The 27,995-nt window shown below is 35.5% G+C and overlaps 1 protein-coding gene across 1 annotated transcript in view; it reads left to right on the top strand.

Annotated features, from left to right (window-relative positions):
• The window catches only part of ANKS1B (ankyrin repeat and sterile alpha motif domain containing 1B), a 423,652-nt gene that overhangs the window by 161,991 nt on the left and 233,666 nt on the right, over nt 1-27,995 (top strand). Inside the window, 3 exon segments of the mRNA XM_010008039.1 lie at nt 2,980-3,136; nt 22,437-22,455; nt 23,350-23,385. Of these exon segments, the coding sequence (XP_010006341.1) occupies nt 2,980-3,136; nt 22,437-22,455; nt 23,350-23,385 (212 nt within the window).

Genomic DNA, 27,995 nt, shown 5'->3' with positions numbered 1-27,995 from the left:
TAGGGAAAAAAAAATCATTTTTTTCTACAGTCTTTCTGCAAAATGTTCTTTAGAGAGACAAAGGCAGGGGGATGCACTCAACACTAACTGGATTACTGCATCTCTCTTTGCTAGTTGTTCATTAATATATGCTTATTCTAATAACGTAACATTTTACAGGATACAGCAAAGGTGCAAAAGGCTCCTCAAGTTAGCTGCTAAAGCTCAGATGCTAGATTCCTTTTTAATTATGTGGAAAAATTATTGGCACATGTTGACAGATGGGCCTTGTTAATTCCAAACAATTTAGCAGAAGTGTTATACTGTAGAGCACTAGATGCTGCTTGAGGTTCTGTACAAAATCCTTAGATTGGAAAGACACATGAAACTGAGATATGTTTCCCTGAATTAATAATAATGTCAAATCTCAAAATAGTATAGGAGGTATTTTGTATCACCCAGGTCAGCAGATGGATGCATGTTAGCACACAGAAAACCAGAAAAAATGTTTCTAGCTTCCATAATAATCTTTAAAATTCACTCTAGACTTATTTTATACCACTGGTGTGGTATAAAATATATATACCGCTGTGGTCTCCAGAGCAAATCATAGCTATTTATTGACATATATTTTTAGGATCTGTGAGCATTTTTAAGCCAAACTGATCCGTAGAAGAAACTTCAGAACAGTTTGGGGGGCTTTTTGTTTGTTTTCCCTCTCCCCACCCCTCCTTCCCCCAAGACCTTGCAAATGTTTTCCTGTGAAACTTTTAAAAGATGTTAGAGTATCTTGTAATAGCACACTGAGGTTGATCAGCCTTAAGTTAGTAAAAGGCAGTATGGTGTGTCAGATGCTGCTATTCTGACTCCAAGATCGGGACACACAGTGGCTAGAGAACTGACTGGACAAAGGTCACAGTAGTTCCTTTTGGAGCTCCTTGGGAAGACAGAGCTGGACCATCTCAGCTGCCTGTTTAGGTACAAAATGTCTCGGTTTAAGAGGAACCAGAGATTCTGCACAAGGTGTTCCTTCAGGTGTCACTTTTTCAACTCAAAAGCTGAAGTCCTGCAAAAGCACAAAGACACCATTGTTTGGGAAAGGTACAGGAATATGTTTCTAAATGACTGGAGATCTTTTTCAGTTTTAGAAATAATTAGTTCGTCGATGAGTTTCTTGTCTCGCAAAAGTGTGCCGTCAAGGCTCAATTCATAGCCATTAATATTTTTGGTCTGATCAGAGTTATTTTGGCTCAGCTCCCAAACAGTGACTTTTAACCATACTTTTCAATGTTGGAGTCTGTCCCTGTTCATGGAACTCCCCCATGAAATTACTAGCTCTAGGAGTCAGCCTTTCAAAGCAGAAGCTATTTTTAATTATTAAAGAAGGTAAATCCCCCCCAAGAGACCAGAGATGAGTTCCAGATGAATGCCCAAATTCACCCTTTGCAATTTTTCTGTTTTATCAGGACATAGTTAATTAACAGGGTGGCCAACTCAACTTTAGCAAACAGTCAACATTATGCAAACCTAAGTCTATTTATCTTTATTTGTCTGACATTCTAACAGAAAGAGTGAAAATTGAGTGAGAATAGTCTGGTTCTGTATTTGTAACACAAACATTGCAGGACTTACAGCCTGAAAATGAAATAAACCACAAACAAATCTGAAAATTACTCCACTGGGATAGGTTGTATTTCAACCGGTAGTTCTGAGTAAGGGATGGTGAATAGCTTCATGGTCCAATGACAATCTTACTGCTCCCAGGGCAACAATTTGGTATTGACAGGAATAACTAGCAAATTTATAAATATTCTGATCTGTTAAGCCTAATGTGGGAAAACAAAAAGAGTAAAAGCACCCTTTACTATTTTTCTATTTACTTTTCCCAGTTTTAGTTGCCTAAGGTAGCAGTTCCTGAGATGTTTTTCTCAGTTGTGAAATAAATATACAGACATATAAATATATACCTGAATTCAGGGCCTCCTCTCTTCTGGAGGGGGCATTTAATGTTTTGGGTCATTGGTCCTGAAGCTGGAAGAGCACTAGGGAGTTAGGATATTTTGAGTATGGAGATTAGTGCTGTGATAGACTATTTAGCTTGACATTGCAAACCCTCAGAGGTCTGTGGCATCGAGCACTAAGATGATATCTATATTAGCAAGTACTGCAGTGCAAGGGTAACAGATGTGTGTAATGAAAAACTTGTAGCTAACCTAAATATCACACTGTATATATTTCATTGGTTTTAATTTGGGCTGGCTTTACTGTGGTCATAAGGAGTTGGAGCACCTTTTCGACAATCCTGTAATGTACCTTATGGTGTAGCTCCCAAAAGGAATGAGTTTCTCATTCTCTGAACCTGCTCTACAATTCAAAGTACAGCAATTAATCAAGATCAGTGGAGAAGTTCACTTCAAAAGTAAATGATTGATACAAACTAGCATCAAGTTTTTCAGTATTCTGTAAAAGATCATGAAGAATGTTTGATTTTCATGTATCATTTTTAAGCCGACACTTTTGCTCTAAGCTCTTAGGCCTTTCAGTCTTTAAATAGCCCTTCATAAATTAAATAAATGGCAGAGGCTTGCTTTCAAGTGATGAGTACTTGGTATTATTTTTTAAATTTCATTATAGAGACATCAGTGGTCTAATTGTTTTGCAAGATGTACCCAGCAATGCAGCTGGTGAAGAGCTCCCTTTCTTATCAAAAGATGATTGCAATTATTATATGCAAAGCTGTAAAAACCTATTTTATTTTGAATTAAATTGATTAGAATGAAGACGTTGTTTTTTCTAGTAAAGATTAATCCAAATTTTGGAAGGAAATTATCTCTACATCATGATGGCTTGTCGTTTGAAAAGATTTTCACTAGTATAACCACTGTATCAAATAAAACCAGTAAAAAGAGGGAAACCCTAGGTCAATTTATTAAATGTCAAGTAATGAAAACTATATTAAAAGTCTGTATTTTTCACTGCAAACTTCTGTTTTTCTTGTAGCCGAAGCAGCGCACATCGATAGTATCCTCTCTGGAATTTCACCGAATGAATCACAGCCACAATTATTTTGAAATCAACCCATCCATTGGCTGTACAAGTTTTGTTTCTACTCCTGCAATCAGTCCAGCTAATTATTCCTTTGGATCTCTGGAATACAGTGTGGAAGAGAGAGAACTTCCAGGTATAGAAAAAACTCTTAATTTTCCTATCAGCAAACTTTTAAAAAGCCAGAGGTCTGTGGGTTTAAGTTGGAATTGCTGTTGTTTTTGATATTGCAAAACATTGATCATAAATACACAAAATTATTCTGATTTTTTTCTGTTGCTCAACAAAAGGTTTTCATATTTCATGACCAATATTATTTAAAATACATGTTCCTGAACATTGGATGTTGAATAAACCAAACTTAGTTTTAGAGAAATGCCTAGAACTTAGGTAGCATAGTTTTTGAAATAATGATGATGTAGGTACACTGCTTTCATCACTGTGTGGTCAGCTTACTCTAATATGAATTTTAAGCTGGAAAAATGTAATTAGAACTCATCTTGTACCCATCAGCAAAGAAGAGGAAGGGAAGATTGATAAGTAACCTGACATTTTTTCTGCAGTAGAGATGGGATTAATTAAATCAAAACTTTAATATATTTGCTCTGATGATAAGAACTGAACTGAGTGATAGTGTGTAACTGTGAAGATTTTATCTGCATATAGAGGTTTGCATAATGAAAATTATTTTAAAAGGATTAAAATGTTTTCTTCTTCACTTATCAAAACTTTGGGAGCAAGAAAGTGTCAGTAAACCATGCATTTACTCATATGCAAGTTACTTTATTTCAGCTAGTAGCAGAAGAGTATGGTATTGGGCAAGGCTGATGTATTGAAACAAATACCTCTGATAGCTAGTTTATGTGATGTACAGATGGAATTATTTCTTTTAAAGGGATACTGTATTTAAATGATAGAATCATAGAATGCCAGGTTGGAAGGGACCTCAAGCATCATCTGGTCCAACCTTTCTAGGTAGTACTATAGTTTATATGAGATGGCTCAGCACTCAGTCAAGCTGAGACTTAAAACTGTCCAGTGTGGGGGAATCTACCACTTCTTCTGGGAGACTATTCCAATGCTTTACTGTCCTCATGGTGAAAAAACTTACATCTTGTGTCCAATCAGAATCGCCCCAGGATTAATTTGTGCCCATTACTCCTGGTCTTTTCCATGTGACTCCTTGTAAATAAAGAGTCTCCATCTTCTTGGTAGCCACCCTTTAAGTACTGGAACATGGTAATAAGGTCTCCTCGAAGCCTTCCCTTCTCAAGGCTGAACAAACCCAGTTCTTTCAGCCTCTCCTCATATGTCAGGTCCTCCAGTCCTCTGATCATCCTTGTGGCATGTACACTTCTACGGACCCTCTCCAGCCACTCCACATCATTTTTGTATAGCAGGGACCAGCAAACGTTGAGTAGAGCAGGATGGTGACTTCTTTATCTCTGCTGGTGATGCCCTTGTTGATACAGCCCAGCGTCCTGTTGGCTTTCTTTGCTGCTGCAGCACTGCTCACTCATGTTGAGCCTGTTATCCAACAAGACCCTCAGGTCCCTTTCCACAGGGCTGCTCTCCAGCCAGGTGGATCCCAGTCTGAAGTGCACTCCTGGGTTATGTGTTCCCAGGTGCAAGACCTTACACTTCTCCCCATTGAACTTCATAAGGTTCCTGCTGGCCCACTCCTCCAGCTTGTCTAGGTCATCCTGGAGGGTGGCTTTCCCTTCTGGAGTGTCAACCTCTCCCCTCAGCTTGGTATTGTCTGCAGACTTCATCAGGGTGTTCTTGATCCCAGCATCCAGGTCACTTATGAAGATATTAAACAGCATTGGGCCCAAGTTTCATCCCTGGGTGACCCCACTAGTGACCAGTTGCCAGTTTGAGGAGGAGGTATTTACTATCACCCTCTGGGTGACGTCTGTCAGCCAGTTCCCCACCCGTTGCACAGACCACTTGTCAAGGCTGTAACAAGTCATTTTCTCCAGCAGGAGGCTTTGGTGGACTGTATCAAAAGCCTGGGAGAAGTCCAGGCCCATGATGTCCACCACTTGTCCTGACACCAACTGAGCGGGTGACTTTGTCATATAAGGCAACCAGGTTTGTCAAGCACGATTTGACCCTGGTAAATCCATGTTGGCTTTTCCCAATCAATTTAAGGTCGAAACAGAAGGAGATTACTATAAAATAAAAAAATAATACAAATATTGGAATTCTGTACAAACTTACCAATTGGTTTCTATAACTTTAGTCTTCAAATATTATGAGTCCTGCACATTTCTGGATGGTAGGGTTTGCAAATTCTGAAAACCATTGCTTTTAAATGATAAAAAAATAATTTCCTAGTTAGATCAAAGAAAAGCTATATTGTTAAAGAGCTGTCATGAAATAAGTTAAAAGTGAGAAATTCTGCCTGTTACGATGAAGAAGGAGTTAAAATGATCAGAAATTATTCATATCGCTTTCTATGGGCTGGCTGTGTCATTATCTTTGAATGTGCTTATATTCATGGATACAGCTAATCTTTTCAACCCTAACTGGAAATAATGAATTTGAATGATATCTTTTATTGCTTGGTCTGGAGTAATTTGGTTTTTTTAGGGGTTTGGGTGGGTGTTTTTGATTATTACTCTTTTTTCTACTGTAAACTCTCTTCAGTGATCAGAATTTTATTCTGGGTAGTTACATGATGCTAAATATTTCTCAATGTATAAAAGCAAAAATAAGAAAACAGAAAGAACATTCATTGGAGTCAGAGAATTAACTTCTTTATAATATCTAGATTTGTTTTACTTTTATCTTATTTGGTTAAAATTAAAAGGGACTGCACCGAGTAACTTTTAATCACTGCATTTAATTTCATCTGAAACTGAAACTATAATCTCATGCTTATTAGAACTGCATATTTCTAATTTGTGGATTATTTCGTTTATGAATTGAGGGGAAGATGAATTTCCTCTTATCTCTGCCTAGAAATCTAAGAAAAAACAACAAAGGCAAAAATTACTGGTTCTGAAGCTTGGGTTATCTTCTACAATTTTTTCAGGAGTACAGTTTACCATAAGTAAATAATTACTTTACCATCAGTAAATGGAATAATTATAGTTAAAATGTAATTCCACACCGCCTTCTCAGATGGTTTCTGTCCTTGAATTATTTAAGGAGCATATAGCATCCCAGATTAGAGTAAATCTTAGTCTGAATGAAAAAAACATTTAATGTTGCTCATTAAGGTCCTTTCGACTCTTTAATTATAGATGATGCTCTGTAATTCTGCAAGAGACAAGGAATACTAATGTGTAAAGAGACTAGCAAAATCCAGAAAGAACAGATCAAAATTGTTTCTCTTGGAAAAGTCTCTGAGGCTTGTCTTTTACCTAGATTGTTAAAAAGCTGAACCTGGAATAGTAATAGTCAGCAAGGAGTAGCAGGAACAGTGAACAGTGTTCTGCTACAGCTTTTTTTCTGCTTTTGCTACCTGTTGTTTCAATGAAAGGTTCCTTCTTTTTCCAGATCTACAGTGACAATTGTAATTCATCATCTTGATTGTAAGCCTCTGAATTTCCAACTTGTTCTGCAAATTTAAGGAAGATCTGACCTCAAAAGAATGTTTAATTCAATAATAACTAAGGCTTTGTGTGCATTTCTATGTTTCCTTCAGTATTATATCTTTGAAAGTTTATATCTTCCATGGTTGGGTTGTGGGTTTTGGGGTTTTTTTGTGTGTTTCTTTTCTTTTAAACATGATCAGGAAGAAGCAACAGGTAATTTTTACATGCTTATTGAGGCCAAGGGTTTTCTAGATGACCAGAAATAAATAATATACAGAAAGAACTCATTTTCATAGAAACTGCAGCTAATAGTTTTCTGTTGCCTTCTTTGAAACAATGAAAAAGCTTTTTACAGAATTTCTAAATCAGAAATTTAAATCTGAATAAGGCATTGGTATTTCCCTTTGCAATATACATGCTTTTTATGTTTTCTTCACAGAACTTGTAAGGAATCTTTAGCATTCAGAGGACAGTGGGAGATTAATACCATAAAATAATTATTGCAATTCTAAAATCATTGTAATCTTACCATTACCTCAGTAGTATGCTACCAAAAAAAATCAGTCTCTTGGAAATTTTGATGGATTAGAGAAAATACCTTTTAATATTTGGGGATACCAGTTTTACTCTGGTTGTTTGCTAATTCCCTACATCCCCTGATTCGAAACAGGCATCCTGATTTTCAAAAAGTGCATGTCTATCAAGTAGAAAAATACTGAACTCTACCACAGCACTATATTGTCCGACTGACTAGCTGGACAATGGTCTACATATAGTAGTAAGTATGTGCTTTTGCTTTGAGGTTAAATGGCCTTGTAGTGTAAATAAGGTGTATGTTGCCTGCATGGATAGCAGACATAACCTTAGTATCAGGTTGCCTGCATCTAAACTGTAAGGATAAAGGTTCTGTAATTTGTTTTGAACTTTAACTGGTGGAAGAACCTGCAAGAAGTTAATGGAAACTTTTCTCACTTCAGTAGACATAAGGCAGAGTGTGAATGCAACTTTGGCATGGCCTATTTTCACAGCTTTATTTGCAGCAAGAACATTGCTTTCACAGAAGTGTTCTTGAACTCAGAGTAAAAGATCATGATTTTGTAGCATTGCATTTCACCTCAGGTTGGAGATCTGTGGGTCCAAATGACGTCAGCTCATATCATTAAACTTTCTATACTAAAACTGTGTTCACTCCTTTGCACAAAGAAGTCATTACTGTATGTAACTCTGTCACAGTGTTAGTAATTTTCTTGATCATCCAAATACATGTTAGTAAGTGTTTTTTATGACAACGCAAATGAAAAATTAAAGTCCTGATAATCAGGTGAGTTTTTCATATAACTTTTGTCGGTGAACAAAGACCTCTAGATGTGCAAGATCATTCATTCCAGAAGAGGGCAGTCTGGGCTTTCAGGGAGATGCCTCTCTATTCTAGGTCTACGCTTGGCGATATACGTCTCTGACGTTCTTTTGAAGCTGTAAATCTGAACAGCAGCAATTTGAAGGCAGCAAAATCATGACCATCTTGGTAACATCAGCTTGGCACAATCAACACTTGCAGCTGAAATTGTCACTCTGTATTATTTTTATTTTAATTTCTGCTTAATCAATCAGAATAACAGATCTTTCCCTGGCCCATATTAACTTCATTACTTCTTCTTGTACTATTTAGGCTTTGAAATTAAATAGGCAGTTCTTCAGATATTCTTGTTCTGCTTTAGACCAGACAACTGATCTGTACACAGATGCATGTATGCAGTAAAAATGTCATCAGTCATCTGTAGATAATCTAATTGCAATCTTTATTTTCAGTCCATTAAAATCTTTACATTTTCAATAAATAATAAATTCTGTATGCCATTCATTGTAGAAGACCATGAAGTTTTTATCTCATCTTTTTATGGTACCTAAAGGTATTTACTGAGTTTCTCTCTTAGGTACACAGTCTGTCTGCACTGTAGGACCTTAAAATAACTCTATTTACATGTCTTGTTTTCTGACTAGTACTAATGTTAGCTCATTTCTCTAAGAAGGCTACATTGTTCCTAAGAGCAATCCAGAATGTACAGTTAAAGATTTTGGTCTTTAATTTATGAGCTATATTTTTTTTCCTTCTACAATGGAAAAGTAATATTTAAGTCACACCTTAAGTTTCTTCTAGAAGTGTCTTCAGGTCTTTCTTTAAAGTAAATATCTGAGCTAATTATTTTGTCTCACACGCCCTATTTTACTGAAGCAAAAGCAACCCCACACTTCAAGATAAGCCTGCAGTTTTAACTTTCATTTTTGAGAGAATCAAGATATCTTGCACATTACTGTGGCTGTTAGAAGGAATTAGAAAATTGAATCAGAAGTCTAGTCTAAAATTCCTGGCTATGTTACATTCCTAGATACATTCAAAATTTATTCTGCTGCAGGAATGTTCCTTTATGTGACATTTGCAAAGCTGCTATTTGAAGTAGGTCACGTATTTGTCAACATTACTTTTCTTATTCAAGTGTCTCATTTATTAAGGTCTGATATGAAAAGATCAAACTGTGATGTCTATGTAGACTCTTCAAGCCTTGTTTCTGGGATCATAAACATTTTTAGAATAATTAAAAGTGAAAACAAAATGAAACAGATGCAAAGAAAACCCCAAACCTTTTCTTGCTAGAGGATATTTTTAGATGTGCTTTATGTAAGTTCACAATACACTGTCTTTGTTAACAGTATCTTACGAATTACCAAAAGAACACATTTTTCCTGGAACAGAGGGGAAAATACTGGCCTATAATGAAATGAGTGTAATCAATAAATGCTGGTAAATATAGCATTCTCATCTCTTGTATATGGACACTTGCACCTCCGGTGAGGGAACACCTGAAAAAAGTGTTATGAGCCTATACTGACCAGTCATTGATCAAGAATTCTCTTCCAGATTAAATGCTTGAGAAGGCTGAATTTAAGCCCTCTTTTCTGTGTTTTTTAATTTTATTCATCATCTGCTTTATTACAATACAACAAAATCTGCCAAGGCATTCTTCAAACCAGGTTAATTTGAGCCTTTTCACCTGCAAATATTATTTGGTTCTTCTTCAATTTATAGTCGAGTTCAACTGAGTGCAATTAGGAAGATGTAGTATAGCTATTCCAGGAACTGCTGTTGGGGATCAAGTTTGGTACTGTCTCAAACAATTTCTTTTTTGTTCTAATTAAATTGTCCAGCAGATGTGGCATGTTAAGGTCTCCTTATGTTGCCCTTCTTTTTACTGCTTCTAATTCCAGCCTTTGAGCAGCTATCCAAGGCAAAGATACAGTCTGTCCAATGGGAACAGACTGTAGAATAGTTAATTAATCTTATAAACTTCTATTTGTTAACTATTATTGTCTTTACACCTTCCAGTTTCGAAACAACATACTTCACGAAGCTCACAGTAATTATATCTCACTCTTAACAACATGTCAACATGCATTGTATAATGTCCAAAGATCTGATAGCAGAAAGATCAACTGAGGTGATGCCTAGGAAGCTGTAGATGAAATTAACTCCTATAGTTCCACTCTAAACCATGTTTTATTCTTGTTTTGGTTGGAATTTTTGGTTCTTTTTTGTTGTTTGGGGTTTTTTTTTTGTGGGTTTTTTTGAGAAACTGATCTTTTTTAGTGCTTGCATGAAATGTTAGACACAGTAAGTCCCTAAATTACATGGCTCCTCAATTTACAAGTAATCTTGTTGGATATAGTTATATTTTTCTAACCTAAACTTCATTATAGTGTTACCTAGCTCTTCAGTAATGCCTATACAGTGTTATCTTTCAGTGTTTTCTCAGACTTAATCAAATGATCTGGGCTAAAGCCATTTTTTAGGTATTAGTGTGAACCTGGTCTCCAAATACAATGCCTTGCATGTGACTGTGGATATTCATAGAATCACAGAATGGTTTGGGTTGGGAGGGACAGTAAAGATCCTCTAGTTCCAACCGCCCTGCTTGAGCAGGGACACCTCCCACTAGACCAGGTTGCTCAAAGCCCCATCCACCCTGACTTGGAACACTTCCAGGAATGGGGCATCCACAGCTTCCCTGGACCACCTGTTCCAGTATCTCTCCTTCCTCACACTGAAGACTTTCTTCCTAATACCTAATCTAAATCTAGTCTCAGTTTAAAACCATTATCCCTTGTTCTATCACTATACTCCCTGATTATGAGGCCCTTCCTATTTTTCCTGTAGACCCCTTTCAGGTATTGGAAGGCTACTACAAGGTCTCCCCAGAGCCTTCTCTTCTCCAGGCTGAATAGCACCAACTCTTCCAGCCTGTCTTCGTAGGAGATGTGCTCCAGCTCTTTGATGATCTTCCTGGCCCTCCTCTTGACTTTCTCCAACAGCTCCATGTCCTTTTTTTTTTGGACAGAGATGGATGCAATATTCTAGGTGGGGCTCACAAGAGTGAAGCAGAGGGAGAATCACCATCCTCGACCTGGTGGCCATGCTTCTTTTGATGCAGCCCAGGACATGGTTGGCTTTCTGGGCTGCAGGCACACGTTGCTGGCTCATGTTTAGCTTCTCATCAACCAGCACCCCCAAGTCCTTCTCCTCACGACTGTTCTCAATCCATTCTCAGCCTATCTTGTATTTGTGCTTGGGATTGCCCTGACACATCTGTAGGACCTTGCACTTGGCCCTGTTGAACTTCATGAAATTTGCACAAACCCAGTTCTCAAGCCTGTCAAGGTCTCTCTGGATGGCCTCCCTTCAGGCTTGCTGAGTGTGCAGTCAGTCCCACTATCTATGTCACTAACGAAGATGAATTTTGACTGCTAAGTCAGTAGTAAAATTAATATGAAATTAATACCATTTGAAGCTGGCATATTGAAGCAATAAAAGTGCAGATGGGTCTCTAAGCCCTGTTGTCAGATATAGCATTGGATATGTTAATAAAACAAGAAACATGACACGAACAGCTAATCTCTTTCTAAATGACATTCTGAGCCATCTGACCAGAAGTGGATATGCATGCGTTGATCAATGCACATGGCTAGCTTTTATTCAAATGGCTGCTCTTCAGTGGATTTGCTCTTTTCTGCTACATTATTTGCTTACTATTAGGAAAGCCAGATAGCAGTTGTTGACAATATACTGGGGAAAAAACCCATGTCATATGTAAAAGATGTTTAGTGATTTTGAAAGCCTGAATTCTTAGTCCACAATCTGGCAAGCAGCAAGGCAGGAAATAGAGCGATGCTGGGATGATGCTGGAGACAAGAATTTTTTTAGAGACGGTCCTGAATTGGGAAATATTTCCCTCAGATCCTTAGGAACACTGCAATCAGATTCATTTTTAAGTATTTATGTCTGATATGCATTTTTCCAGTTACAATAACTATCCTGACATGTAAGGTCAAAGGAAAAAATATTTTCTGTAATGTTTCATTTACAATTCTTAGCCACTTCTAGCAGCACAGTAACTATAGGGAATACTCACATTTATCAGATTGTCATCTTCGTCGACTTTTCACTTTGCTCATTTTTTTTTTGTTTTCTTTACTAACCTGGAAGCAAAATAAGTCTTTAACTTGTAATGGGACAATTTGTCCCAGAGACAGACTGTTTTAGTCTTTAGGTTGTTATCATGCCTCATATTGTTCCTTTATCTTTCCTTTGGACATTTTTTAATTAGGATTGACCCAGCTCTGGAGGGATGAAGTTTTCTCATGAAAACTTCATCAGTCAGAATTGCCATTGCAAGAGGAGGGCTGTGAGAACAGAGCACTAGGCTCTTTCAGTATCCAGTTCCTCACAGTATCGTTTGTGGTAGTATTCTTTCACTCTGTGAATGCATCTAAACTGATTGTAGAATCATATAGAATATACTCTTACATTTCAATCTGGTTTTCTTTTCTTGTCATCATGGCCTCTTATAAATATTTAATTGCTTTTCTGGTTCTTCTCCTTTCCAGGATGTTAATATTTTTTAGAAATTGTTCTACTCACCAGCCACATTTCTGAGCCCTATGTGAGATGATGAGAGCTGAAGGAAATGGCAAAAACATGCTTTTTCTTTTAAAAGAACTTTTAGACCTCTGAGAATAATTTGTGACCTCTGGTTTAAAAAAACCAAAACCTCACTGTGTAACATACCAATCAGTAACAAAGGATTTTGTCTGTTTCCTTTTCTCTTAATGCCATTCTGAAATAAAAGACAATTTTTATTTCTCTACCTTACTCTCTCTGCATGTGACTCCACTACTTTTTATATTTGCTGTTCTTTGCTATCCAATTATATTGATGCTGTCATGGGCTGTAATAAATCTCTCTTTTTGTGGTGTTCCACACTGTATAAAAAATTGCTCTGTATGGGTGGGAAAACAAGACTTCTATGCCTTTGGTGAATATCAAACAACTAGGATAGAGTCAGTCTTACTCATTAGCTAATTAATTAGATATTTTATAACTAGCTCTAGCTGAGCAATATAAAAGAGTTACATATCAGAGTGCATTGAAGTTGGTAATATTCTTGGAGAAAATGAAAGTTTGTAGCTATTTAGTGAAAGAAGAAAATTAAACCCCTTTCATGAATAGCTTCAGAATGGCTGAATAGATCTTACTATGAACCAAAATGAAATATTTGTATCTGTTTTTTTCTTATCTTATTGAATAACTTCTATGCAATAGCTAGTTTATAGTTCATAATTAGTTAAGAATTCAAAAATATACTGGCAAGTTTGAAAAAACTTAAAAGTATTCTTTGCTCTTGTGAGCATCTCTACACTTCGGTAGAAATAAATAATTGCACAAATTCAGGATATAATTAACAATATAACTTGAAACTATCAAGAACTTTCTTTGAAAATCTATAGAAACACTGGATGTTATACCTAATTTTAGACTTAGTCATGCAAATTCTATGTATGCCTGTTTGTTTTGCACTTCTAGTTGCAATGTAGCTCTAATAGTAAAGTTATATAAATTGAAATGAGGGGTTTTTTTAATTTCTAACTTTTCCATAGTGAGGGACTCTATCTTTTTAAAGCTATGCAGAGGATTCACAGAGTTTGGACTTACTGAGATAAAGAAGATAAGGGCAGATGGCCATGTCTGGGGAATATACAAAGCTGTACTCTAAAAATATGTTCACAACTGTCAGAGACCCAAAAGAATATACAGAATATACAAAAGTTTAACAGAAACAGAAGGACTTAAAATTAAAAGCATTAGAAAGGCTGGCCAAAGAGTAAAGTTTTATCTACCCTGTGTCATATTTGACAATGACCAAATATGTGTGCCTTTAGGAAATATGTAACTGCAAAAAAACCTCCCACATAGTGACACCTCTTCACAATGTTGTTACTGCTTTCAGGTGTTTGAAGCCCAAAGTCCTGCTAAGCCCAAGGTCCTTCTGGATGTTTCCCATGTCTTGCCTTACATAAACCTTAGTAGGTTTATGTTCTATGACTTTATCCATTCTCCACTGAACCCGTGTATAATTTTTGTACCCATTAGGTACAAACCCAAGGACATTAAAAAAAAAAAAAAAAGAATCGTATCATTTTTATACCACTTTAATTAAAATCTAGTTTAGTTTAAATTAGATTTAGTTGAATTCTCTGGGGCCCAGTATGTGTGGATTTTTTAATTTAAATTGAGGTATTTCTTCAAATATAATGTTCCCCTAGCAGCTTTTAATTTATCAAGCTATCAAGGTATCAGAAATATATATATATTCATGCTTGAGAGCTGTCTTGTTGCTGTTACACTTAACTTACATATGTTATAAACAGCGAAAAGGTAGCTGTAGGTTTGTTCAGTTTATTTTTGTTAGATTTCATACTATAATTCAATAATAATGGAGTATTTCTATAAAAATAATTCAGTAACAAGTGATTAAGAGCTAATTTACTTTTTTGTCGCTAGTTTTGTTTTTTTTCCCATAGTAGGACATTGGGGTTGTTGTTGGGGATTTTGTTTGTCATAAATAGGTAAATTATGAAAAATCTACATTTACCTATGCAACAGGCCACTAAGAGAGTAAGGCAAAAGGACAAAAATGAATTATGTAGGTCATATACTTGCTGGATCTTAAAATATTGTCTTAGAATGTTTGGTGGCACCTTAAAACTGGTGGAAGAAAAAAATTGTGTGTGTTTTCTACCAAAAAAAGAAAAAGTCAACAAAGGTATAGTACTCATATTGAAGCCAATCTTTCCATTGAATTTCAACCAAAAGGAACACAGTTCATGCATTCTACGATTCCTTAAGGCTGTGAACCAAAATACAATAAATAGGAACTGTCAAGACATTTTCCAGCCAAACTAAAACACTAATGTAGATACACCTCTAAGTCTTGAGTATAAATCAGCTCCTATTAACCACAAAATAACTGTAAGAATGCAAACCATGAGAAGGAAGAGATTCCAAATACTTCAGCTATAGAAAAAGCTCTAGTTGTCCTTTATACTGTATCAAATATCAGAAAGCCTGATTATAAGATACAGGTTTTGTAAAATCAAGCTTATTGTTTTGCTTTTCTGAGATAAATGACAGAAAATTGAAGTATTAAAACTGTAGTTATTCAATTATTTGAATGGCTTGCTGTTTATTCACACAATTAGAATAAGCCTACCTGCTCGCTAGCTCACTTACATTCCTCTCTGAAAACATGAGATGATACTCATACTTGCCCTCCTCTCCCTCTTCATGTACATGTTAGTTAGTACCATCTTCATAGGCAACAGAAAGGTGACACTGAAAAAGAAAGGAATTGGATAACAAAATAAAAAAGAAAAATACTGCTAAAAATACATATTCAAGATACAAGGAAGGCTGTTCCCCCCCCCCCATATTGCTAGGTATTTTTCACTAAGGTAAAAAAATGACATTGATTTTCTTCAGCACCATGGACTAGAAGTACTAGACTACCCCAAGCTTTTTTTGTAGCTTCGGAGGAGGTTTCATATTACGACCACAGATTAAAAAGTGTTCATCACATATTTTTTTTTCATATTGTAAAATGATTTATGGTCTGTTCATCTTTTCTTTCCATTTCTAAGTAATGTGTTCCCCTTCAGAGCTTACTATACTCTAATAATTCCTATAAGCAATAAAAGCCCAGTGATATCATTCAAAATCAGAGGAGCTCTCAGCCCATATCTGCCTACATGATGCTTCTATGTGTTGTCAGGGGAAGTTCTCCTTGAACAGTACATCACTTACTCAGAAGTAGTCCAAGAATTTAGGCAGGCAGCTACATTTTGATGGTTTAACAAGTACCTGGTCCTCACCCAGTCTGTTGTATCTTCATGCTCTTACTCTACAGCAAGTGCCTTGAAAAAGGATGGGGAAATGGAAATATCACTAATCTTGATGAACAATAAGATGAGCAGCACCAAAGTACTGAGTGCCTTGCTAAATTTTGAAGAAAAAATTTGGAACAGATGTTTCTCAAGTTTCAATCAAGTATCATAATCAGACATGATTATTTCAGGATTACAGAAAATTCTGAACTGATATATTCTCTCTCTCAAGAACATTCTTCTACAGTATAGCAGCAATTGAAGCATCACCTATAGCAACAGAAGCCATGGGGAAATATTTTTTCTCAAGCAGTGAAAGCAAACCACTACACAAAATGTAGTACACACAGTAATATGTCATGGTGGTGATTACCTGGAATCTTAATGAAGTATAGACTCTGAATGCATGTTTTAGTTTTTTAGATTTTTAAATGACAGTCCTTGAGTTTAATAATACCATGAATTTTGATCTAGACTGCTCTGTCTCTTATTACTCCATGTTGGGTTGCTTTAAATACTTACATCAGCTGCATATGTAATCAGATAAATTACTTTAGAAACTCATATAGTTGTTTCCTTTTTTTGCCTATTCAGATTTCAATAATCACAGATTATCATGTCTTGAATCATTTTTACCTTCTCTTTGTAATTCGATAGTGCTGTGTCTTTCTTATGGGAGGTTTATTTCTTTTTATGGGAGCTATATGCAGTCTTCATAGGACTTATAAACCAAGCCTGGTTATTGGATATGGACTTTCCCACCATTCTGTTCCTTTGCATCACAACCAGTGAGACCACTATGCTACTAAGCACTATATTCATATATGGAGCAACGATAATTTTGACCAAAAACCCGCACCCATTAGTCTGTGTATACTTAAATTCTGCTTCAAGACCACAAACAATATATCTCATATGAGTAGCATCCTATCTGTAAGTAAATTAAACTTAAAGAATAGATTACTAAATACTGTTGTTTAAGCAGAATTAGGAAAAAAATAGACAAAAAAGTAAAAGGACATTAACTGTATTTCACAGCTATTAGTCATTTCAGTCCTAGATCTGATAACTCAAGGATAATAACACTGATGGTAGAGGGAAGCAATATAATTATATTTCTTAGAAAAGTTTTTGATTTAATAGAAATTTATTTCTTATCTTTAATTGTACTCCTCATTTATTCCCTGGAAACTTGAGAGCTAAACTTTAAATAAACTGGCAGTATGTCCAGTGCTTTTCTTAAGTAAATGTCACTTATATGATAATACTGAATCTGTTGAGAAATTTAAAATTATTTTGTATTCTGACTTAGGAATGCAACACCTATAAAAACTGGGTGACAAAGAACAAGAGAAATGAAATAGGTCAAAACCAAGAGAGAGAACAGAAAGAGAAAGCAAAAATGCTGACCAGTTCGGTGGTTGTGATACTTATCTATGCTATAATCCCCTTCTTTTAAGTAACTGGGCAGGGATCTAAACCTCGATTTTCAATATCACCAATGAATGCCTCAAACTCCTGGTCTTGTACGTTCACATGTTCTCCAGTTTCAACCATGCATTTTTTTCTGCAGCTAAGAAACCTTTCTCCAAGAAACTATTATGGAAATGAAGAACTACATTTAATTAACCTTTTGTTACACAAATTAATATTTTCCACCAAAAGAGCAGAAAATTAAACAAAGATGTCCTTAATTATCCTTTTATCTAAAGTCAAATAAATGCAGCTACATTGTCCTACAGGACAGGTAAAAGAAATTGCTACTGTTTTATGATGGATATAGCAAATTGTTCTGCATGCTACCACTCATTCATTCATGACCTGAACATAAATTAGCTTTTTTATAAAGGAAATGTAATTACATGCTGTAGTTAAATTTTCTATATTATTCCTTGAAGTCACTGTATAGACCCAAATGTACAAATGCATTTTGCAAAATAAAATATTTGGCAAGATACTGTGGTTATGACAATCTTCAGAAGATACTATAGAATTTTTTATACTGACAATATGCGCAATTCCATAAGAAAATGTGTTTAAAATGCTGATTACAAGTTAAAGTTCTCTGGGAGCCTGATCCAAAGCTTATTGGTATTAGTGGAAATATTCATACTGAGTTTAGCAGGTTTCAGATAGAATCAGACTCCAACACATTAAAAATTACTAGTGTGGAAAAGCCTTTTTCTTTCCAAAAACGCTGGAGGCAAATACATTAGCTCAAAACCAGTAGGATATCATTCTGAACTAAGACTATAATTCTAAAGTAGAACATGTGCATGATAGGTCTGAACAGTGATTTACAACAGATTTGAATTGGACTGGCACACTTAAATGACAAGACTTGGGATTATTCTGTGCTCTAAAAAAGCATTTAAATTTGCATGTTTCCTGTTTTTCTAAGACTACAGATCAATTTGAACATTTTAACACAGTACATCACTTATTTTTGTTTCAGATTCTAAAAATTGCTTTGAAGTACATGCCAGAAGCAAAATAATTTCTGCCCATAGATGAAATAAGTCATTCTCTGTGGCTTCTTCAGATGTGGAGTCTTCTCAGAAAAGATATCATATTTAAAAATAGAATAATATGAAACTCCTGATCTCAAGTATAGCACTTAGCATTCAGGAAACATTATGGGCTAAATTGTGGCAAATAGTCACAAGCTCTTCTGATGGAAGAGCATCAAAGACGATCTGTCTCAGTTGGACACAATCTGCTCTGGGAAAGAGGAGACAAGAGGGTCTGTTGTCCATTGCATGTTGTGCCAATGAAGGAGTTTACTTGAATCCTGCTGGATAGTTGGTCATTAGAAAAGCAAAGGGGCATTAGAAAAAATTGTTCTGTTTCTGGTCTTTTTGACCCTTTCTTATAAGTAGAAGTTAATGCAAAGCTATTTGAGCCTATTAACTCCTTACCTGGTATTCTGAGATATGTCATGTATAATGTGCCCAAAGAAAGAGGATTGGTTTATCTCTTCAGTCCCTAGTATGAAGAGAGTTCAGGGAGATTTGCTGTCTGCTGTTCTTGAGCAGCTGTCTTGCTAGCTGGTGTAAGGTGTCATGGCAGGCTTTCACACATACTCTGAAGATCAGGAGCAGTATGCAGTCTGGCCTGGGGTAGATTCGCATCAGTATATAAATAGAAAATGTAAAGTTGTATTTGAAGCAGAGACATTTAGTTCAGACCATCACAGCTATAGTCATATGACTGCTATCAGGTTTTCAGAACATTTTCTTACTGATTTTGTGCATCACTCTGAATTCTGAAATATTGTAAGATAGTTGCAGTGAAGCATCGTGTCATCATCTTTAGCTCTGAGACTTGAGGTCCACTTATATCCTCCTATGTTAGTACAGATTATAAGATTTCCTGTGAAGTGAAGGCAAGGCATATTAGCACCATGGATGGATCTTTGGATCACTCTGGTAATAGTTCTAGAGTTATACAGTATACCAAAAGCGTTTCATCAGTGCCTAAAGTGGATCTTTGAAGCTATTAATTTTGCCATCTTTCTATTTGCAGCCTTCCCAGATTTAGTAGAAATCCCACAATCTCTTCCTTGCTTGAAGTTGGAAGGATACTTTTTCTTTTTTTTTAATAACCCACCATGGGAGCTTTTGTCTGCCTAAAACATTAGTGAATTTGTTTGATTTAAAGTACAGCTGAGAATAAATATTTTAAACCTGCAGAAATTAATCTGACATTATTTTCTAAACGTCCACATTTCTGGAATGAGTAAACTGGATGTACTGCTAAATGCTTTAAAATACCATGTATGAGAAAGGGTAATAGGATGGAAGATGCTTATCCAACATTTGAAAGGTGTTTGCATTTAATGGTATGTGGTGTAACCTTTGGGAGATGAAAGTATGTAGAATATTCTATTATGGGATTGTCTTTTGGCAACTTTCAACTTCTGACTGGACCCAGAAATGCACAGTAAATGTGAAGGCTCTTTCAAAAAGTGTGGTTAACTATAGGAATGTACCATTCCAATGAGGTATTTACTAAAGCTGTTAGAAGCTCAAAGCCTGAATAAGCAAAACAGATTAAAAAGTTGTCCCAATTACGGTTCAAGTGATTCTGCATATTTTTTTATAATTAGATAGCATATTGGGATTACAGACTTGTGATAAAGAAAGATTTGATGAAAACTCTTCTGCCCTGATATTTTGCAAAGAGTTACTGAAAATAAGTTAAGTGTGAAGCATTTCCCATATGGTAAAAATTCACTCCAAGGAATTCAAATTGATACTCAAAATGTTGCTGTGTTCATGAAGCTCCTTTTGCATTTTCAAAAAGAAAATTGCAATGCACTCTAATCACTGCCGATTGTACTGTGATTTAGTAAAGGGAAAATTAAATGAACACAAAAATTGCAGGTAGATGTTTGATCTCTCCCTGCATGAAAAACTTGCAGTATGTCCTCATCTTTCTACATTTGACCTGTTTTTGCTATATTATCATGAAACTGAGCTTTCTTCAGGGAAATATCAGTAAAACTTCATGCCCTTATGAAGCAGCTGTCAGTGTTCATTTAGTTACAGAGACATTTCCTTCAGCGCAAGCAAGATTTCTTATAATCTCTTGATGTAAGTATTCATTTCTAAAAAGTATTTTTAATCAAAGGGTTCATGATTGTGTTTGAAATATTCAAGTCAGTTTAGATTAACACTTTAATAAAAACCTTTATTCAAATTCCATAACATTGCAATAATCTTTCCAGTTAATTTTTTTTTTCTCTCTAAAGTACTGGACTTTTTTTACAATTTTGCAATACATTTTATATGTACTTCATACAAGCTGAGACATTACAAGTAATACTTACTTGATTTTAAAAAAAAAAGAAACATACAGGTTTAAATTGGTATTATCAGCATAATAATCAGAACTCATTCATATAATAAATGGAACAGTATTTATCAAATGTGAATTATATTGCAAAAAGAAAATTATGTACCCCCATAATTAAAATATCTATAAACTCAATGCAGAAAAAGTTGGGGTTTTTTTAAGTTAAGTCAGTACTTCTGAATGCTCCTGCATAGCCATAGCCTGTTTTCCAGGATTTCCAACACAGAACTTCAATGTTTTATGAAACACAAACAAGAGCAAAAGGACTTCAGCTGGGATTGTCTCTGATAATCTCCTTGCTCATTTATCATTCAGAGGCAGATCACAGTTTCATCCATATACGTCACAATAGTTTGTATATCTAGAAGGTTAACCAAGGGAAGTATATTGTTTAATTTCATGGTAGAAAAATATGTGATGCTGCTCATAAGCCTGCTGAATAATTTCCATTTTGTTCTTCAGAGGTAGCTACCTGTCAGTGGTAGTTCAAATGTGTTTCAAGATATTTGGATCAAAGCAGTTGTATGAATAACTCTATTTCTCAGTATTAATTGATTTCTGTGCATTTTTCAAGGGGAATCATTGCATACATTTCTGTGTACAGATAGTATTTCATTGTGCAAACAAGAAGCAGAAGCCTTTGAGTTTGTGATAGTGAGAAATGAAAGTGTTGTTCATAGAAGATTGTTGTAGTTCTGTTTTTTTAAAGCTGACAGTAAAATACTAGAGGAAAACCTGAAAAATTGAGGGATTAATCCAATTCATTTTATAAAGCAGCCAAAGGTGAGGTTCTCCCACGAACCATACTATAAAATAAAATAATAAAAAACCCCAGAAATTATTAATTTGCATTTGTAAAAGATGAAAAATCAATTGAGACTTCTTGAGAATTTATATCAAATGAGTGAGAAGATATATATCCAACAGAAGAAGAATATGTCTGACTAAGTTAACCTGAGAGACACCACTAAACGAGTAATTCTTTTCTCTTTAAAGATACATAAGCTCATGTCTACATTAAGTATAAATATGAAATACAGCAAATATAGTAGGTGACATGTTTATTGTCACATTTCTTATTAGTGGAAATCATACATAATACATCGAGTATGTATTTTTAGCATGTAGCTGAGAAGCTGGGTTTTGCTTGCTTGAAAGGCATTTTGTTTAGTCTTGTATGGGGGGAGAGAATATGCACAGTTCCCCACAGATGCATTTTGGAAATAATGTAAGTTATTGATATCAGTTATTTTCCAATTTTGTTGACATAAAATACTGATCAAAACCAGACAGTTTTTCTGATCTTATGCAAAAACTTACTACTTCATAAACTGGATACTGATTCTGAATTAAGTGGATTCCAATTCAGTGAAATTGCTTTCTTCCATGTTTTGTTTCATCGCAGTGGAGCTGGGTTGCCTAGGCAACCAGTAAAATACCAGGACAGGGACATGGCTGATGCTTTCTTCCTCACTTCAAGCCTGAACACAGGCAGTGCTGGGCAGAGCTCCCAATCTCAAGTACCCATGCAAGGAACGCATTGCCCGTCACACTTTACAAAGCCTAAAGTGAATAAACTCCCCTGGACTGGGCAAAATCTGAGCTGTTTCCTGTCGAGGGCTCTCCTAGGAAATGTGGAGCTGGTGCTGTTGCAGTGGTTAAGGTCAGAGAACCAGGGCTGCACATCTGAGGACGTGAAGGTTCATTATCTCTGTTCTCACAGGGGGAGTTATCAGGGAGAAAACTGAAGCACCGAGAAGTGGTGTGACCTGGTGGGAGATGCACACAAAATATGTGTAATGTAGAGATGTGCAGACAGTCACTGAGACTAGTTAGAGCTCCACATTCTCTGCAGATAGATCAAGTCTTGCCCTAACAATATGTACCTCTTTGAATCAGTGCTCCTGGGCAGGCTGTTTTTCAGGAGTCCTGTTGGTGATTTTCACATTTCAGTTGTTGCTAAATAAAGAGGCACTTAATTGCCCCTCCTTTTGGATTAAACAAAAAGTGGACAGTAGGCCCAATACTTAAACAAAATTTATCACTCTGATTTTTTATATAAAAATTGAAAGTAGCAAATTGTTTTAAGTAAATCTCCTCCCTCTTTAATCTACAGCAACCTGTCATTGGTAGAGTATATTGAAATACGTAGTAGATCAGAAATGACCATGTTCCATTCTTAAATGTATTAATTAGACAAAGTACTCTTCAGATCAGATGCTGTAGTATGAAAATCAGATAAGTGAGATTTTATTATTTTTTTTAGTTTATACAAAAATAAATGTTGAAATTCTTACACTAACATTCCCTTTCCTGGCTTTAAGTACTTGATAAATCACATTCATTTTTGAAGCAATTTTTTTTACTCAGTTTTATTTTTTTATTTGTTTATTAGTATTTTCCACAGAGGCATAATAACAGATCTTTTTGACTTCCTTTTCAGTAAAAAGGAGTAAAGAAGAGGCCATAGGGAGGTAGTTTATGAAGAAGATGCTTTTACACAATGAAAGGAAAAATGAAAACTTTTCTTCCTTTTTTTATTCCTAGTGGCAGTGAAGCAAATAACAAGTAAATTCAGCATAAACTAATGGAGTGTAACTTTCCTGCATATGTGGATAAGGAACCCTGATGCTTTTAGCATGTCTGAGTGCAGAGTTGTGGTACCTGGAAGGAGAAATGCTGGGATTGAGTTTTCTATTTTTCCTTTTCTTGTCTTCCGTCTGTTATGAATCACAATGGTCCATAGTGTAACAGAGAGCATTTTGCAGTCCTCAGAACATTGAAATAAAGTGACAAGGGCTCTCTGCAAGTTTTTCTTACATAACCAGGCTGGCTGGGACTATGAAAAAGACGTGTCTGTTCAGCATGTCTCTGCTACCAAAGAACTCTGTACAAAGGCAATTTATTATTTGCAAGCAGCCCTTTTGCTATAGTAGTTGATGATTTTCCTTTTGCTTGTATAAACTGTTTCTTCCTGTTGGAAAGGGATGAGGGTGGTGTGTCTTCTAAGAGACTTCAAGCTAAGCTGAAAATCCAGGCATGTGGCTATTTTAGTATCAGGAAAATGTAGTCTCTAGAGAGACACCAACCCGCGTAGCAGTTCCATATACAGGTGGTTTTGCTCATGCGTACGTAAGTTGAAATTAACTGGTTAGCTTGAATGAATGAAGTTACCTGTATACATAATTAGGTATAAACCTGGTCTTTTTCTACAAAAAAAAAATGTCAATACCTTGATTTTTCTTGGGAAAATAAATAAATAAATGATAATCTAAGTTTTTTGAAACATCACTAATTAACATAAGAAAAGTCCAGCCTATTTAAGAGGTAATTTCCATGATATAGAATTGACTGCAAAATTAGTACTCTTAGTTCTTTATCATGTTATTAGCCCCTTCTACGTAGAGACCGAACAAATCCCTGATTGCTAATGAGAAATATTAATACACTTACTGCAAGGGAAAACACTGACTAATCTCTTACAGACCACATTGAAAAAAAGATCTACACTGAAATGTAAATACCAAACAAAATTGGATTTATGGCTTTAGTTTTCAATATTTGAAAGCTTTATAAACTGTACATAACCCAAGCACAGGTATGTGTTCTAATTCTGAACAGCCTCATTATACTGTTTGCTTTTTAAAGACTTTTAAGTCTTCACAACATGACAAAAGTAAATGAAATAAATAAACAGAAGGCTTTGTATCCTGTTAAAACTGTATGAACAAAATAGAAAATGCAGCTTAATATAATACTAGGATTCCAAAAAAAAAAAGAGTTAAATTGCTACACATCTGTTGCTGAAAAATGCCAGACAATTCTGGCAGTTATAATTGTATACAGCTAGGGAAAAATTAGTTGCCTCTAAAAATACTTTGCCAATCTGTTTTATTTACTAGCTATTCATTAAAGCCATGCATTTTATTAGTAATAAAAGGTATTGGTGCTGAAACATTAAAAAAAAAACAAAAACAACAAAAAAAAACAAACAGAAAAGCAAGTGGTCATGTTAAGAAATACAGTCCTTAAATTTGTTCTGAGGCAATATCATATATTCATTGACTTCAGCAGGCTTCACACAGGGCTTTTGCATGCCAAAGTTACTGGCAGTTTATCACCATTTCAGGATTTCTCAGAAGCAGAATTTTCACAAAATAAGTATTTTGTAGTCATTCATGCTATCTGTGAGAAATGTGACACTGGAAATAATGAATATTATATTGAAGAGTGGCAGATGTTAACACCATATGGATTAGTGCAAACTATTGCGAAAGCTTAATGAATGTTAGATATATCAGAGGATCCTCTGGGTATTTTCATCCAAAGAACTCTGTGGGGATGAAAGAACCAAGGACATCTGAAGTATTCTTGATCTCTGCTGACAATTTACTGCAGCCTAAGCTCTGGGTTTTGTACTGTATGTCTTAAATTGTTTGAAGGTGCTGTTTTGGGACCTGTAGTTCATGGCATGTCTGCAGATGGTCTCTGAACTCTTTGGTACTGATGTTCTTCGGCACCAGTGCCTGTTTTTGTGAAGACTAGATGCAGTGACCCCATTCTGGGTTCCTTTGTGCAGCCTTTAATAATGGTACCCCTTCATCAGTGTCACATTCTCCTCTTGGAACTGAAGCTAATGGATAGTAGTTAACACAAATGACATGTTTTGATACAGCACCAGCATCTTCTCTGTGAGGTTATAGCCACTGTTGGAATAAGAAAAAATTAATCCAGGAAACACAGAAGACAAAGAGCAGGACTTAAAAAGCAATCACTCAGAGTTAATATAAATGTCCTTTTTCTCTCAATCCAAAGATAAACAGATGGTGCTCAGTAAAGAATGGGCTTGTAAGTTAGTCTGATAATTTTTAATGACAGTAGCAGTAGTAGTATAACTGTATATAGTCTTAAATTTAAATTTGCAATAATTATTTCTTATACAAAGAGCAGTATTATCCCCGTTTTACAATATTTTTGTATTGTACAATGAGCGTGTGAATATAAAAGAGCTAGAAGCAATTAATCTGTAGACCTGTGTGAGGACTAGTTACTCCTGACAGCACTAAATAGGCAAAATACACTAAATAAACAAAAATTGTATTGACAATTTTTGTACCTGTACCTCAGACCTGAATATCTGTTTTTGCATGAGATTGCACTGTGATGTTAGACTTACAATTGCATTCAAATTTAGATAAAGCACATTACACAGCTGTGCAGCACTGGTGCTTGGTGTGCTTTCCTTGTTAGGGATGTCAGATAAGAAGTGGTAGAAAGGATAAGGATGGAGTCATTTTCTGGGAAGATGGAATGTGCAGCAGAGAAGGGGAGGCAGGTGGTATGGATTGGGGTCGTAATTTGAAGCGATGAGTGAAGACTGCATGGTGCAGGGTTAATACCCTGTTTGGGAAGCTGGAGCTGTGCAGTGGAAAGATTAAGAACAGTGGAAGCTTCACAGATGCATTGATAGGTTCTTGACTCTCATATTTGTTAAGGTTAGCTCTCATAACAGAGGTGGGTATAAAATCTCAAGTGGTGTGACTTTTCATATAAAAATAAATTTTTTAGGTCACTAAGGTGACCTTAAATCATATCAGGCTCTAGGCAGTAAGCTCCATGACTGCCCAGTTATGTAGACATGTATATAAGGGTTTTATACTAAGATAGTTCCTTAAAAATATCTCTTCTAAATAAACATTGCTTTGCTTTTTAGAAAGCTGTTTTGTCAGTGGTCAGCTTTGCCAAAGGTCATTAAGGAGCCAGCCACAGCTTCTGAAATAAGGTCATATCTGCTGAAATAACTTGAGGATTTTCAGGAAGACTTGGTTGCTAGCATTTAAGAAGATTAATACAGTTTTTATTATAGTAATTTGATGATGAAAAGAAGTCTAAGAGCTAAATGGGTTGCTGTGGGAAAGAACATAAAAGGGTCAGGTATTGTATTGAATCTTGGCAATCATGAAAACATTGCAGACTCCTGACAATTTTTCTCTGCTGTTTTTTGTTCTATGCAGCTGCTGCAAGCACAATAAATAAACATTTGAAGGAATGCTGTATTTCTAGCTTCCCTTCCAGTAAAAAATGGCTTTTTAGGACCCTAGAGAGCCTATTTGTCTTAAACAGAACAAAACAGTACCTACTCTGACATACCAGTCTTCTCAGCTGCAAGAATACCATCTGCCTCTGATTTAAATTAATTGTATTATACTGTGTGGAATGTCATGTCCTGCAAAATAACATTTAATCATTTAAATATTTTAAACTTAAATTCCATTAGAGTTAAACCATAATCATGAAACTTCACATTTTCTTTTGAAGTATATGTGCCTAGAGGTAACACAGCATTATTATTGCCAAAGGGCTTTAGAAAACATTCTCAATTTACTGTAATGACACTGTATACTTTGTAGTTAAGTTTGTTTTCTCATTTATTCAGTTCATTTCATATTAAAAAGATTCCTATGAACACTAATGGAGAAGTATAAAAACCTAATATAAGCAGTTTTAAAGGACTTCTGAAAAATTTAAGATTTATGATGAAGTCTGATAAGCATCTTAAATGATGTTGATAGTACTTAGCTCTCATATAGTGCTGATTACATTAGCAGGTCTTAAAGCCCTTTAGAAGGACTGGTATTACTACAGCCAAGAAAATTCAGGCAAACTAATACTAAACTGCTTTTCCAAAGTCACCTGGTTAACTACCGAAAAAGCTAGAAGCAATCCTTGAATCACACTTTGGCAGTTTTTACTTCAGACTACAGTATTTTTTTCTGTATTCTGATTTGCTTTAGACAGTCTTCTGTTAAGAGATATAGTTTGCTTTCAATAATTCATAACATTATTCTTGTGGATATTAAAATTAAAAAATGTAAAGGTTTGTATTTCTGAAGGTATCTCAGCAAGCTAGGCAAATTGAGGCAAAAAAAATTACTCCCTTGATCTTTCTTGGCAGCCTCAACATTTTACTGAAATTGTAGAGAATATTTCTACAAAACTGGCAATCATGTCATCTTTACACTGCCACTGGCTTGAGGACAGGTATTAAAATAAAGCCTTGCCTAGACTAATTTGCTCTGGGGTTTGGTGCAAGTTTCACTGCCCATTTGTGAGCTGCCATAGTATTGTGAGATTTCTGTTAGTATATAAGATTGTTTTAAAGCTGTCTTTTTCTTTACAGTGCACTGTAGTTATTGCTGTGAATGAAGTGTTATCACGTCTCATGTCCCTTTAATTAGTTTTGGTTTTATTTCTTTCTGCTGACATTTTTTATCACTTGTTCCTTTTTGCCTTTTATCA

Source organism: Chaetura pelagica, unplaced genomic scaffold (genome assembly GCF_000747805.2).
Source record: "Chaetura pelagica isolate M959 unplaced genomic scaffold, ChaPel_1.0 scaffold50, whole genome shotgun sequence".
Lineage (NCBI taxonomy): Eukaryota > Metazoa > Chordata > Aves > Apodiformes > Apodidae > Chaetura > Chaetura pelagica.
The sequence above is the reverse complement of the archived record's forward strand: the minus strand, read 5'-3'. Positions and strand labels throughout refer to the sequence as shown.